The sequence below is a fragment of the Onychomys torridus genome, chromosome 8 (genome assembly GCF_903995425.1).
Source record: "Onychomys torridus chromosome 8, mOncTor1.1, whole genome shotgun sequence".
Classification (NCBI taxonomy): Eukaryota; Metazoa; Chordata; class Mammalia; order Rodentia; family Cricetidae; genus Onychomys; species Onychomys torridus.
In genome coordinates, this window is record NC_050450.1 from 71,718,377 (window position 1) to 71,733,515 (window position 15,139).

General features: G+C 44.2%; 1 protein-coding gene across 1 annotated transcript; it reads right to left on the reverse strand.

Annotated features, from left to right (window-relative positions):
• Positions 1-3,847: 3,847 nt before the first annotated feature.
• LOC118588348 (C-C motif chemokine 3) lies at positions 3,848-4,873 on the reverse strand. Its single transcript, XM_036194609.1, has 3 exons — positions 4,798-4,873; positions 4,168-4,279; positions 3,848-3,938 (listed from the first exon to the last, which is right to left on the reverse strand). The coding sequence occupies exons 1-3, from the start codon at positions 4,871-4,873 to the stop codon at positions 3,848-3,850; spliced, it is 279 nt and encodes a 92-aa protein (XP_036050502.1).
• Positions 4,874-15,139: the final 10,266 nt, after the last annotated feature.

A 15,139-nucleotide genomic window follows, 5' to 3' on the forward strand; every position in this document is an offset into this window, starting at 1 on the left:
CCCAAGATGCAAATTGTAGCTCATTTTAAGCAAGACCCATCCACCCAGGATCTGGGGATCTGATGAATCTTACACAATCTCTTTTTGTAAATGCTGTTCCCAGAAAAGAAGGGAACTAGAAGCTACAGGTAGGTCCCTTCTGTGCGTTCACTACTAAAGGACTCCCCTGTGTTCCTCAATATGGGCAGTCTCCACCAGTGATTCACTGTTTTAAGTTCGCTCACTTCCCCCATCCTCCACATCTGCCAGTGGATGTGGGTGGTGCTGGTGATAGTCCAGCTCTGCCCCTCTGCATGCATTCTGGAGTGGGTGTGTAGCATCATTTTCTGGTGGTTACCATGACACCATAAAGAGTAGCAATGTCCCTTCAGCCTCATTTTTGGACAATAGTCTTTCATTGGGCAACAGGAAGTATACAACTCTACACCTCCAAGAACAAAGGTCCCCAATGACTGAACTTTTCTAATCTACAGAACAAAAGAGAAGAAATACATACATCACCTACAAAATGTGAATGCCCTTCATATGGCTACAAAGAAAATCAACAGTAGCCCACACCTCAATCTATTTTCTATATCCTTCTCCAAAACAGAGGCCAGTATTTCCTTTGGGAAGACACCCTTCCTTGTCTTTCTCCAACTTTAATTGATATGAAGTTATGTAGACATCTGTACCTTGATCAACCTAAGCAAACAGCAAAACCCATCACCAGTAATTGGTTAGGAAGTGGAATTGAAAAGAATCTAAAGTTTTGTTTCATTTTGTAATACACTCTTCCATGAGCACAAACCAAAAAAGGATTCATGTAACTCTGGCAGGTTCTGGCTGTCTTCCTGGAAACCCATCTAAGGGAGATGTGATTCCAACAGGCAGCTGCATCCAGGTTGCCAGGGGCCACAGCTTGCCTTGTAGCTGACAGTCAAGGTTCATGAACTCAGGCCTCTTCAACTTAGGTTGGATTGGCTTCCTCCTCAAAACAGCTAACAAGCACCCTGAGGAAGGCAGAAATATGGTCCTGGCTGAAGTATGGGAGGATCTGAATAGAAAAGGGCCATTAAGTGGCTTTTAAACTGTAGTGTGCAACAGCATGCCCCAGAGGCTCATGAAAACACAGCTTGATGGTCCCACTGCCTAAAGGTTGGGAAAGGCTTGGAATTTGTGTTTTTAGTCCCTAGGTAATGCTCACTCAGCTGTGAGGCACCACCCCTTTGGAGAACCATCATTGTTTCAGCAATCTGCTTTGGACTCTTTTGCTCTCTTCAGATAGAAATCACAGAGAGTCAAGGGGAGCCTCTCAGTGTCAGCAAGCCTGGCCCCACACACACCAGCTTAGAACTGATGTTTATGGCTTTGTCAGTCACCTTTGGTGGCTGCTCTTTCGCAGCCCCCTGCCACAAAAGCTCTTGCCTTCTGTAGTCTCTTGGTTTTCTGAGGCCTTTCTCAGGCTGTTGTTTGAAGACACAGCTCAAAGGTACTGCTTCCAGACACGCTCTGAAGCTCTTTGACTTGGATGAGACTTTATTGGGCCTTAACAGCAGGACATTTTGGGGTATCTGGGACTGACCTAAAATAAGTGTGAAGAGGGCTCTTGGTTTGACCAGCCATGCAGGTGGATAGGCTCCTGCCTGCTAACCACAAACCTTTTGCTTATTCCCCAGAGTCTGTACAGTTGTCCCGGGCCTGTCCACTCTAGCTGTCATGAACACATGCTTCTTCCCTTTGTCCTAAAGACATCTTAAAGTTGGACAGAGGCATATAGAGCAGCGATAGACAATATCGGCTGAAGCTGTTGGGTTGCTAGAGGCAAACTGATATCTTTTGGAGCGATCTCAGAGTATCTGGAATGATGGTGAAACAGAGACACCCACATGATGTCCCTTAGACCTTATGCAGGAGTTTCCACAGTGGCCATGATGGCTGTGGCAGTTTCTGCAGGTAGATGAAAGTCTCCTACAGTTTGGGCAGCTGAACTGGAGCCTTCCTGGACAGCCATGAGATAGTTAAAGCAGCTCAAGCGTTCATGTCAGTGTCCCTGATTAGAAGAGAAGTGGCTGGTTGATTGACAGCTCCATAGTTTGCAGGTAAAGTAAGAGGCTTAAGTAACTGCTTCTTTTGCTGGTGGAACTTCAGGATGGCAACAGTGTCATTTACAACCCTGCCAACTTGGGGACAAGGAGGCCACAGTAATGGTAGCCTGTCCTTTTTTAAAAATACTTTTGTTTGTTTGTTTTGTGTGCATGTGGAGGTTGGAGGACAATTTGAAGGAGTTGGTTCTTTTCTTCTCCCACATAGGTCCTGGGACTAAATTCAGGTCCTGAGGCTCAGAGGCAGGCATCTTTACCCACAGACCATCTTGCCAGCCCCAGTCATGGTTCTCTATTGGACCGCTGGCTCTGCTTGATCTGGGGTAGTTATTTGCTTCATTGGGCAGTTGCTGTAGGTCAATAGTTAATAGACTAGTCTGTAAGTGAAATTGGAGTTTGGCAACTCAGTTGTATCATTTATGCTCCTCTGACCTTGGCCACATTGCTTAAGCTTTTCGAGCCCCGCTTTTCTTTTCTGTCAGGTGGAGATGATTAATCCTACAGGCTAAGGTGTACTACTGCTCTGGCAGGTGTTTTAGTCTGCTCTCCATCACTGTGACAAAATACCCAAGACACTCAGCTCAAAGGAAGAAAGGTTTATTTCTGCTCATGGTTTCTGAAGTTGGCCAGGGTACTATCAGCCAAATGGTGAGGCCTCATCATGGCAGAAATGTGAAGAAAAGCAACCAAGAAATAGGTCTTGCTTCTGTCACAGAAATCACACCCAACTCCCTAAACCTGGTAAAGTCTGACTTCAATACAGTTCAGGAGGTCAGAGCCCTCATGAACCAGTCACCTCTGAACACTGCTGTACTGGGGACCAATCCTTTGGTACATAAGCTTTGGGGGGGAGGGATGTGTGGCCTGGTAGTGCCTTTAATCTCAGCACTCAGGAGGCAAAGGCATGCAGTTCTCTGAGTGTCAGCCCAGACAGGGCTACAGAGTGAGACTGTCTCAAAACAAAAACAAGAGGCAAGATCGAATGGACAATGTATAAAAAAACATGAAGTTTGGAGTAATTCTCAAAACTGTTCTTAAGAAAGCTTGATTTAATGGTATGCATAACTAATACTCCCTTTGATGATATTTATTTAAATATGGACTTTTTCTAGAGTAGGTTCATTATGAGTTGATTCACAAAATAGTCACCATTTCAGTGTTCCAGAACATACATCCAGTACAAAGTGAATGCCTCTCCATGAAAGCCACCCCTCTTCACCTTCCCAACCCTTGCCAACACCCCAACTTCTGTCTCACATCTTTTTATTATTTACTGTTCTTCCTCCTCGCCAGTAATTCCGATTTTCCAGAAAAAGAAATAAAATAAAACTCAATGACAGTCACTTTTAAAAAAGAGTATTTATTATTACTCTGGTATAGACCAGGCCCCCATTGTTATTTGTCAGTTTGTGACCTTGTCGCCATGCCTAGATAGACAGAATAGGCTGGTGACAGCCACTTTGCTGTCGTCACTCAACACAATCTGAGCAAACGGGGGTGGGGAATGGGTGTTGGGAAGTGCCCTGAGATCTTTCAGAACAAAGAGTCACAAACACAAGTGTGACAATAAAATAAATTACAAAATTAAATAATATTCAATTAAATTAAAATTCAAGTTAAGAGTCCCTGACTGTGGCTACTTGGCAGCAAACAGCTTGCAGGAGATGGAGCTGTGGAGGTGGCAGGGATGTTCCTGAGGCTTAGGTCCTGGCTCCCCACATGGCCCATGGAGGTTTCTGGATTCCTCGCTGCCTCCAAGCCTTTCAGGCATTCAGCTCCAGGTCAGTGACATATTCTTGGACCCAGGTTTCTTTGGGGTCAGCGCAGATCTGCCGGTTTCTCTTGGTTAGGAAACTGTGGAGAGAAATGAGGGTCAAGAACTGGAACATCCTATGAGAGAGTCTGATGTCCTTCTCCGTCCTACTTGTCCTCAGTGATACTCTGGACAGCCTTTCTCACTGGCCCCCTTTAGAAGATCCTGGGCTTCCTTTTATGTTTTTTTTTTCTCCCTGTGACTGAGAAACCCTCCCTCACCCTGTTCCACATCCCACCATATCAGAGAAAGCAGGAGAACAGAACTTACATGACACCTGGCTCAGAGCAATGGCTGCTGGTCTCAAAATAGTCAGCAACAAATTTGCGGGGAATCTGCCGGCCATAGGAGAAGCAGCAGAAGATTGGGGTGTCAGCACCATCTGCAGTAGAGGAGGTAAGAATGAGTTCAAGTCATCACTGAGCAGAAAAAGTTAGCCAACACAACTTCTTGACAGGGTGAGGAGAGCTAGAGCCCTGACAGCATTTGAGACCTGAAATGCCCGTGTCTTCTGTCTCTGCGCTCTCTTTCTCTCTTCACTGTGGGCTTTCTCTTTCTCTGTGGGTTACCCCATGTCCCTTCCACAGCTTTCTCTGATACAAGAATTTAGCAAAAAGGACACCTGGGGCATGGCTTAAGGCATCCCAGAGACAGAGCTCCTTAGGCATCCTAGAGCTGGCTGGTAAGTGCATGCTACCAACTGCTCTCACTCACTGTGACTTCAAGTCCCAGGTACCTACAAAAGGTTAGACATCCCCACCCCACAGAGAGGAAAACAAAAATCTTAAAGAGAAAGATCAGTTTATTTTCTCTTGTAGACTCTGAAGCCACAGAAAAAACTGCTGTGGTCTGCCCAAGACCAGAGAGTGGGGGACACCCACTGTAGTGGTGTCCACTCACATGGTGCTGAGAAGACTTCACTCCAGAGAGCCATGGTGCAGAGAAGGACAGCAAGGGCAGCCGTAGGGACCTTCATGATGCAGAGCAGGTGATGGAGTGTGGGCTTCACTGCCACTTGTGTCCTTCTGGTGTCTGAAGCCATATACCCCTTCTCTTTATAGTTAGCCCTGGCAGATGGGGAAATGGAATCCGGGGGTGTGGAGGGAAATTTTCAAACACAGCAATGGTGTCATGTTGAATATTGCACAACCCAGGGTCCCCAGTGACCACAGGGGCTCAGGATACCCAAGAATAGCATCACTGAGATATAGCCTCAGCTCTCAACTCGTGACCTATTCCTGCTTCTTGTGAGGAAATAGTTTCTCTTACAAACGGGAGGAGCTTAGGGCACTGTCAACCCAGGGCTATTCTTAGCTGATCCCTTCTCATAAAAACCACTTTGTGAATGAACACTTCAGCCCAGTTCCTAACCATGGAACGGAAACTCTGTCATTTCTCAGCTCCTCTAACCACACGGATGGAGTAGCTGTCAATGGTGGCACAACAGCCGCCCCCCCCAACATGAGGGATGGAGTTAAAGCATTCCCAGCTAGAGTGATGGGGAATGACGTGAGGTCACATTTCAGATATTTGTCCACTCATCAGTCACAGAATGACTAGGCCACTGGGTTAAACAGTAGTTGTGGATCATAATGATACTTCAGGTGTGGGTGCCAATCTGTGAGGAGCCTAAAAATATTTATGCCTATTAATCTAGAAAAAGCCTTTCTAGGAAAGGTGTGGAAACAACCCAAATATAAAGGCATCTTTAAACACAGAGACAGCTGGCCAGGTGTCATTATAACTCTGAACTAAGGAGACTGAACTTTCACTATGAAAGGTTTATAAATCAAATTATAGTATGTACATTAGTTTGCTTATTTATGACGCTCTTAAAATGAATAAAATGGGGGTTAGGGATTTAGCTCAGAGGCAAAGCTCTTGCCTAGCAAGGGCAAGGCCCTGGGTTCGGTCCTCAACTCTGGAGGGAAAAAAAAAAAAAAAGAAGAAAATGACATAAATACAGTTATAACATCAGTGCTAAAAATATCAAGAAAAATTGTACAACTTTTACAAAGCAAAGAATTCTATAAATATCTAGGAATATACACAGAGTTCCATGTCAAACTCATGCATTATACATAAAAGTAATATGGAAATAAAAATCATTAGAAATAAAAGCTTTAAAGAATTAGTAATACTTTATGTGATAGGCCTGTGAGTGATTAATTTTCTTATATTTTGTGATTTTCTTATTTTATTTAGTGAGATTATTACCTTCCAGGTCAGTTATATATTCATGAACTCATTTAAAACATTTTTTAAAGTTTAAAGCATTTTTCAATATCACCAGTTTAAAAGTAAGCTGTTATCAAATGTTTTAATTTTAAATGCTTTTAATTTCAGTTTTTTGGAGGCAAGGTCTCACTAGGTAGTCAAAATTATGATCCTTCTGCCTCAAGCTCAAGAGTGCTAGGATGGCAAGCATGTGGCACCATGCCTGAAAGCAAGTGTGTGTGTGCATGCGCGTGCTGCATGCGTGCTTTTGTGCTTGTGGTCTGCTTGTGTGTGAGTGTATGTGTATGTGTGTGCATATGGGAGCCCAAGATTAACATCAGGAATTATAACACCATCAGTCTTCCATATTATTCCTTGAGGCAGGGTCTCTCAATCAAATCCAGAGCTCACTAATACGGCTGGTCTTGCTAACCAGCTTGCTCTGGGGATCCCCAATCTCTGCCTTCTAAGACTAGAATTATCAGGCAGGCTGTGGCGATGCAATATCATGTAAAAATGTCTCATACATTCTAAGGACTAGAACTTTTACTGGAGTTCACACCCAGAGTTAATAATGTACCTTGAGATCACTTAAGACTTCAGACTGCTGTCCTACTGTGTACTCAGCCTGCTTCTTTAACCTGCCTTTAAGAGAACAATGTAACTATCAATGTTATTTGCCTTGGATTTCCCATGTAATCAACATTTACAACCTAAGAGCATGCACGGCTTTAATATTAAATTATGTACTCTTCCATGTGCCCGATCCAGAACAATGCATGTTTATCATTTGCTGAAAGCAGCAAATACAGAGGTTGAAAGCAACTTCTAAAATGATTACCCATTAGGCCGGGCAGTGGTGGTACACACCTTTAATCCCAGTACTCAGGAGGCAGAGGCAGGCAGATCTCTGTGAGTTCAAGGCCAGCCTGGTCTATAGAGTGAGTTCCAGGAAAGGGTCCAAAGCTACACAGAGAAACCCTGTCTCAAAAAGAAAGAAAGAAAGGAAGGAAGGAAGGGAGGGAGGAAGGAAGGAAGGAAGGAAGGAAGGAAGGAAGGAAGGAAGGAAGGAAGGAAGAAAGAAAGAAAGAAAAAGGAAAAGAAAAAGAAAAATCACACCTCATCAAAACGCAGAACTGTAAAGTCACACAGCTCCTGTACTCAGGGGTTGTTGCAGGAGAGGGGCAGAAAGATGGTAAGGGCCAGAGGACCAAGAAGTCGGCAGTGAAATTGTGCCTCCTAGAAATATCAGAGAAGCTACAATGAAGTCCCACCTGCCTGACCATGACCTGAGCAAGGACGACACCAACAGACAAGCCATTGGAAGGAGGAAAGCATAGGGAGCCTCAACACTAGACAAAGAACTACAGGCAGTGAAGGCTTGCTGGGGGCAGGGGGAGAAATAGTCTTCCTCAGGGGAGAGCACCAATTGGTTATCTGACACTAAATGGTCAGCCCTGAAAACATGCATACAAGTAACACATAGACTGAGCAGGTTGTTTTTAAGAACACACACACACACACACACACACACACACACACACACACACACACATATGTGAGGACAATTAAAGAAAAAGAGGTCATGAATTTGAGAGAGAGAGCAAGGGGGGTAAGTGGAGTGTGTGTGTGTGTGTGTGGAAATAAAAAGGAATGGGGAATTTATATAATTATAATATCAAGAAATTTTTAAAAATCACACAAGATCTGAATGTACATGGATGGAGTGGGAAAGGTGTGACTTTGTGGGTTCAGTGGAATGACAGACCATTTTGGGGGAGCAGAATGGTGAAACTAAATTGAGGTGAGCTGAACCAAGGAGGCTTCAAAATTTCCCCCAGAAGAATTGGAGTTTATAGATTAGATACAAGAAAATGGCAGAGGGCTTCAGGCATAAGTAAAACAAGGACACACCTTAGGAACTGTGTCTTTCCCAAGTGTCTATAGAGTTACATTTTTTTCATTTTTCATTCTAGTATGGTTATTATCACTGTATTGCATGTGTGCACGGCACGTATGTGTTTATGTGTATGTGAATGTGCCATGTGCCATAGCATGCATGTGGAGGTCAGAGGACAGGATTCATTCATCATTTTCCTCATTTCAGGGAACTCAGATAGTCAAGCATAGGAGGCAAATTATGTTACCTGCTAAGAAATCTTGCCAGCCCTCTAGAGCATTTTGAAATGAGGTACATTTCACTACCTGTCCCCTGAAATGAAACACAACCAGAACAATAGTATAATGTGCTGCTTGTAACATCAAAGGCTTCCTAAGATTGAGCTTTCCTGATTCCATGATTTCGTATGAGGAATTCTCTTATCTGGGGCTTGAGAGATGGCTCAGAAGTTAAGAGCACTGCATGCCCTTGCAAAGGACCTGAGTTCAGTGTCCAGCACCCACATAACAGCTCACAACGACCTGTAACTGCAGTTACAGTTACAGGGGATCCAATGCCCTCTTCTGACTTTCTCGGGCATAAGGCAGTTACATGGTGTATATACATACATGCAGGCAAAACCCTCATATGCATACAATAAAAATTAATAAAGTTTAGGAAAGAATTCTCATCTAAGAGTGAATGGAAATGAATTACTAGTAACTAGAGGCTAAGTTTAATGGTTTAAAATGTGCTTCACTCCTGTGTCCGTAACATTTCTTATTGTTATGGTATAGCATTTTTAACTTAATTTTTTAGAACATTAGTACGGTTATTGGGAGCACAGATGTCCTGTGTTCACAGGCAAGCTCTGGGAAACCAGGAATGTCAAACACACAGGGTTGTCTCTTCAATGAGAGAGATGTATAACCTGTTTTCCACCCAGAAGGCTGGAAATTGAGGTGGTTAATAGCCTGGTGATCTGTGCTTTCTGTAGGGCCATACCAAGGTCCCACAAGCAAGACCAGAGGTAGAATGGCGTAGGTGAACTTCAAATTATTTGTATGGCCAGGGGCTCCCCCAACTCCCCAACAACCACCACTGGAAATACTTAATAGTCTAGGTGACCTTTGCATAATCTGTATGTCTAGGGGCTCCCCCAAGATCCCACAACCATGACAGGAAGTGGTTAATAGCCCAAATGACCTCTGTGTTAGCCATGTGACCAAGACCACACAAGATTCTCCCCTGGGCCCTTAAGATAACATATGTAGCCTCTCTCTAGAACCCATCTTCATGGAAGAAGTGACATGTATTTTGAGAAGAGTTTCAATGTAATTATGCTTCCTTGTGCACAGGGGATTGTTACATCAGGAACCCCCCCCCCCAAAAAAAAACTGTACTATACTTAAATGTGCCTAAAATAAAGTGTCCGGTGTCAGACTCTAGAAGTTTGAACCAACACAGACTGTTGAGTAGTGTTGAACTGGATTTCCTTCCTACCTCATTCGAACTGACACTCCACTGGTCCCCACATACTGTGGTACATCATTTCTACTCCTCCCCCTCCCCAACTTCTCCCATGGCCCCCAACTTCCTCTCAAACTCTGACCTCTTCTTCTATAATTATTACTGAAATATATATATATACATACATACACACACACACACACACACACACACACACACACACACACACACATATATATATATATATATATATATATATACATATATTATATACAAGCTAGTGAGCCCATTTATCATTGCTCTTGTGTACATGTGTTTGAGGCTGATCACTTGCATTTGGATAACCCATTGGAGGATCATCCCTGGAGAAAACTGATTGTCCCTCTCTCAACAGCTTGCCTGTAGTTTTTCATCTGGGGGTGGGGCTTTGTGAACTCTCCCCCATTCACATTGGGCTGTGGGCTGGTGCTTCTAGAAACATGTGTCCTAGTCCCCTGGCTCTTTTAGTCTTTAAAGCACACAGGCTCTGCTTCCATTCCTCCTGATGACTGCTAATGCTGGAAGCAAGAGGCTTAAAGCAAAGACAAGATCAAGGGCAATGGCAGTTTCACCAGGGACGGGGCATCCAACTCCCTTCCCACTTGCTATCAGTTCTAAAGAAAAGTGTCATAATCACTTGTTTCATTGTAAACTACACCTCAGGAAAACCAGGAGACATGCCTGTAATCCCAGCACTCTCAAGCTGGAGGCAGGAGAATCAGAGGCTCAAGGTCATCCTCCGCTACATAATTAGTTTGAGGTTAGCCTTGGGTATGTGAGACCCTGTCTCTCAAAACAACACACAGTCATCCCATACCACCTTGAATGTGCCCAATCTCATCAGGACCTTCTGAACAGACCATGTTTCTTTGTCTATCTACTGTTTCTGTCCCCCAACCATCAGGCAGCCACACTGCCCCCCCATCACTCTCTCACTTCTTAGGAAGCCACCTTCATACCTATGATTCAGTTTCTGAGAGCTGGATTCTAAGAGCAGAGGGAGCTAGAAGAGGAAATGAAAACTGCCAAGTCAGTCACTTTTCGACAATGGACACTTTCTACTTCCAGCATTACAGCACTTCCAGCAATGGGTCCTCAGTCATCTATGTGAGGTTTCGTTGTAAAATTTGAATGATGCCCTGTTGGTTTTAAACAAATTCAGACCATGTCTTCTTGGTGGAGTCTAGGTAATAAATCCTAGCACATGATGAATGTAACATGGTGGGTCTCCTGACCTAGTCTCTAATTCTTAGAATTTCATTCTTTGAATTGAAGGCAATTGATGGAATATATAATCCTTAGTGTCTATAGAGTTGTAAGAATTTTTTATCAATCCCCAAGCCAGGAAATAGCCCTTCACTCTGTTTTCACTTGGATTGGAAAATGCTTGTACGTGTAGTATGTGCTTAACACACACACATTGGATGAGTCATGGAAGGGTTGAGTTCTTGCCATTTCCTCTTCTCTCTCTCTCTCTCTCTCTCTCTCTCTCTCTCTCTCTCTCTCTCTCTCTCTCTCTCTCTCTGTGTGTGTGTGTGTGTGTGCGCGCGCGTTCCTCCACAGTAGATCAGGTTGCATATCTTGATACTGGATTCCATCCACCCTGGAATATGGTATCACCTGTCCCCAGAAAACATCTTGTCTTATCTAGCTTCCAAACCAGAGCACCAGGAAGTGACAGTCACTTTGACTCCTCTCTCTGCTCCCACAACTTCCAACTTCCTACATCTATTAGTCACCTTCTCTAGTCTACATTGGAAATTAAAACTGGGGTGTGGCGGTGTGCTGGAGATATGACTTCAGAAGTTAAGAAAGGGCTCTTGCAGAAGAGCTGAGTTCAATTCCCAGCGCCCATTTGGGCATCTCACAACCACCTGTACTTCAGCTCCAGGGCATCAGATGCTGCTGGCTTTCATGAACACCCACACATAGACACACACACACACACACACACACACACACACACACACACACACACACAATTAAAAATAAAATAGATCTTTAAAACAAACCAAAAAATAAAATGAAATGAAAGCACCTCAAATAATTTCTTTTTTTTCTTTTTTCTTTTTATTTATTCTCTCATATATCCATCCTGACCACAGTTTCCTCCCTCTCCTCTCCTCCCAGCCCTCCCCGCATCCACTCCTTCTCCATTCTTTTCAGAAAAGGACAGGCCTCCCATGGATATCAACCAAACATGGCATATCAAGTTGCAACAAGACTAAGTACTTCCTTTATAGTAAGACTGGACAAGGCAGCCCAGCATGAGGAAATGGGTCCCAAAAGCAGGTAAAAGAGTCAGAGACAGCCCCTGCATCCACTGTTAGGAGTCCCACAAGAAGATCAAACTATACAATAGTAACATATATACAAAGGTCCTGGGTCAGCCCCATGTGGGCGCCATAGTTGTCAATTCAGTCTCTGTGAGACCCTATGAGTTCAGGTTAGTTGATTCTGTAGGTTTTCTTGAGGTGTCCTTGAACTCTCTGGCTCCTGTACTCCTTTCTCCAATTCTTTCACTGGATTCCCTGAGCTCCACCTAATATTTGGCTGTGGGACTCTGCATCTGCTCCCATCAGTTGCAGGATGAAGTCTCTCTATGACTATTGGACTTGGAACCAATCTGAGTATAGCAATCATTTCACTGACTTTATTATTTTTTTTTTTTGCTAGTAATGTTTGGTTTTATCCTACGTCTCTGGGCTATACAGCCTCTGGGTTTTGGTCTTCCAGGCAGTGTCAGGCACAGGATCCCTCTCATGGCATGGGTCTCAAGCTAGACCAATCATTGGTTGGCCACTGCCACAAATTCTGAGCTACCTTTACCCCAGCACATATTGTAAGCAGGACAAATTGTAGGTCGAAGGTTTTGTGGCTGGGTTGGTGTCCCAGTCCGTCCATTGGAAGTCTCGCCTGGTTACAGGAGGCCAGTTCAGTTCTATATCCTCCATTGCTAGGAGTCTTAGCTAGGGTCATCCTCATAGATTCCTGGGAGTTTCCATTGCACTAGGTCTCTAGTTCCTCTCTGAGATGCCCCTGCCCAAATTCCAGTTGGCCCTCTCCAATACTCTCCCTCCATCCTCCCCAATCTGATCCATCCTATTCCCATGCCTGCCTTCCATGCTCCCCATCTCCCCGACCCCAACACCATTCACCCATGATATCTATTCTGTTTCCACTTCCCAGGGAGATTCATGCATCTCTCATTGAACTCTCCTTGTTCTAATTTATCTAAAAAAATAACAGTCTCCACATTGCTCACATGCCCACTGCTGAGGTCAGCCCTCTGAGTTACTCAGCAGGGCCACAAGCAGCAAACTAGAAGCAGGATTTCCTCCCAGCTTTGCCAAAGTGCTCTTGCTAAAGCCCCAGACTGTTTGCCCTTCCAGTGACATTCTTCAAATCCATTCAGTTGTTGTTTCCAGTGGCATGGAAACTTCCCTGTGACCTGGCCCAAGCCTGCCTACCTGGATTTCAAGCCCTTCTTCAGACTTCCTGAACACCAAGACCATGCCCCAGAGAACTGCCCAGGGCTGTCTGTGATGAGGGCCAACTTGACAGGACAGAGTATCCTTTTTCTGCAAATCATGGGAAATCATGGGCACAAATCTATTCCATGGCAGCCATGGGGATCCATATTTAGGTCAATAAAGAAAAACTATTTTTTAGTTTACATATAATTTTATTACTTAAAAAGATTTATTTATTTTATATATATATGGGTGTTTTGTCTGCATATCTGTCTGAACACCAGAAGAGAAAACTGGAACCCGTACAGTTATAGACAGTTATGAGCTGCCATGTGGGTGCTGGGAATTGAACCTGGGTCCTCTGGGAGAGCAGTCAGTGCTCTTAACCACTGAGCCATCTGTCCAGCTGTCCAGCCCCCATACCTTCATTCCTTAACTGTAAATTAGTTTGCTCCTCTCCCATTCCTGTTGCCCCATCCTTCCCTGGTGCCCCCTTCTGCTTCACATCACATGTGTCAGTGTGCTGCCCCAACCCCAGCTCCTTGAAAATCAGTATTAAAATTTCCAAACTTCTGAGATTACAGAGAGAGAGAGACAGAGATGTTGATGGATTCTAAAACTCATAATCACATGACCCAAGCGACTGCAGCACACTCACAGGACGTGGTCTTTAAGCTTTTACAGAAATTTATAGTGAAGCAAGTTTCCTTTTCAGACTTACTTATCTTAGAGCCAGACTTCCTTGGTTTCATTTCCAACTCCGTGGTGTATCAGCTGTGCATTTTTCTGTAGATTACTTACCTATCTGTGCTCATGTGTAACAGGAACTAAAAATGACACCCACTTCAAAGGACCACTAGGAGAATTAAACAGATTAGTACTTAGGCTAGTACTGGCTCATGGTAAGTGCTGTGTTAAGTGTTAACCACAATTCCTATCATTTACATGTTTTTGTAAATCCCCAGTTTTTTAACTAAAAAGCATGCTCCCACTCTTGAGCCCCAATCCTCAGTGGTCTCTCTAACAGTCTTAATCCTCACACTGCCTGCAGGAGAGGCCAGTTTATCCACATAGACATATGTTCTGTTTCCTCCAGGAATCTTTAATCTGTCCCAAGAGTCTACTGTCCTCTAGTACCCTGTAGACAGTCATAATACTCAAGTTCCCACTTTCTAAGGGTTGACAGTCACTGGAATGAAGGACCAGCATGAAGTCAGACCGCTGACAGGCTCTGCCCCACACTATTGGTTTAAGAGAGTCCTCTGCATACCCCAGTTTTTCTGTCTGTAACATGAAGGCAATGTGATGTAGTGTGAGACTCGCTCCAATTCTATCCTCGAATAGTCCTCACCTTTACTGAGCATGATTTGCTTACAGTAAGACTCCAACTCACAGACCATTCATTCATATCGACCATAATTCTGTGCACCAGAGCAGGTAGAGCAGTCCCTCAGTCAAATGCTGATGATCACACTGGCTGATGTAGCAGAGGTCCCTCCTTAGCCCAGTGAATTTCAACCTTCCTCAGAACTTTCTACTTACACATGAGGGACACCCTTCATCCTCAGACTCCTTGATGCCCTATTACTATCTTTCATGTGCCGCCTTATTCCACCTCATGGGACACTTGTTTCAATCACTGGCCCTGCATCAATAGGCTTCTTCTTGAGGGAAGGAGGAGGCTTTATTCCACTGTGTCTGCCCTCACAAACAGAAGATGAGTAAGAAGTTGGGTGAATTGAAATCCCATGAAAAATGAAGTCCATGTGGACCAAGAGACAAGACACAGGCCTTTGATGTGTGACCATGAAGCTGCATCAACCCTGAAAGGTCATGAGAAAGACTAGCTTGTGTGCTGTCAGTGAACACAGAACACAAGGGAGCTAGGTGAGGAGGCTGAGGGCAGAAAGAACAGCAGAGATGAGGGAGTGTGGTCTGGGCTTTGGGAGAAGAGGAAGAATGAGGAAGGACAAACCTGTACTTTGTGAAATGACAGTGAAGTACCGCAGGATGCTGCCCTGCCCCTCCCAGCTTTTAACATGGAAGCTCTGAAGTGGTCTGGCTTCCTCTTCATTCTTTTGTTTTCTGTCAGTGAGAAGATGCTGCAGTGTGAGGTCTGGGCAAGCTGATCTTGTGAGTCAAGGTAATTGAGACAAAAGGTAAG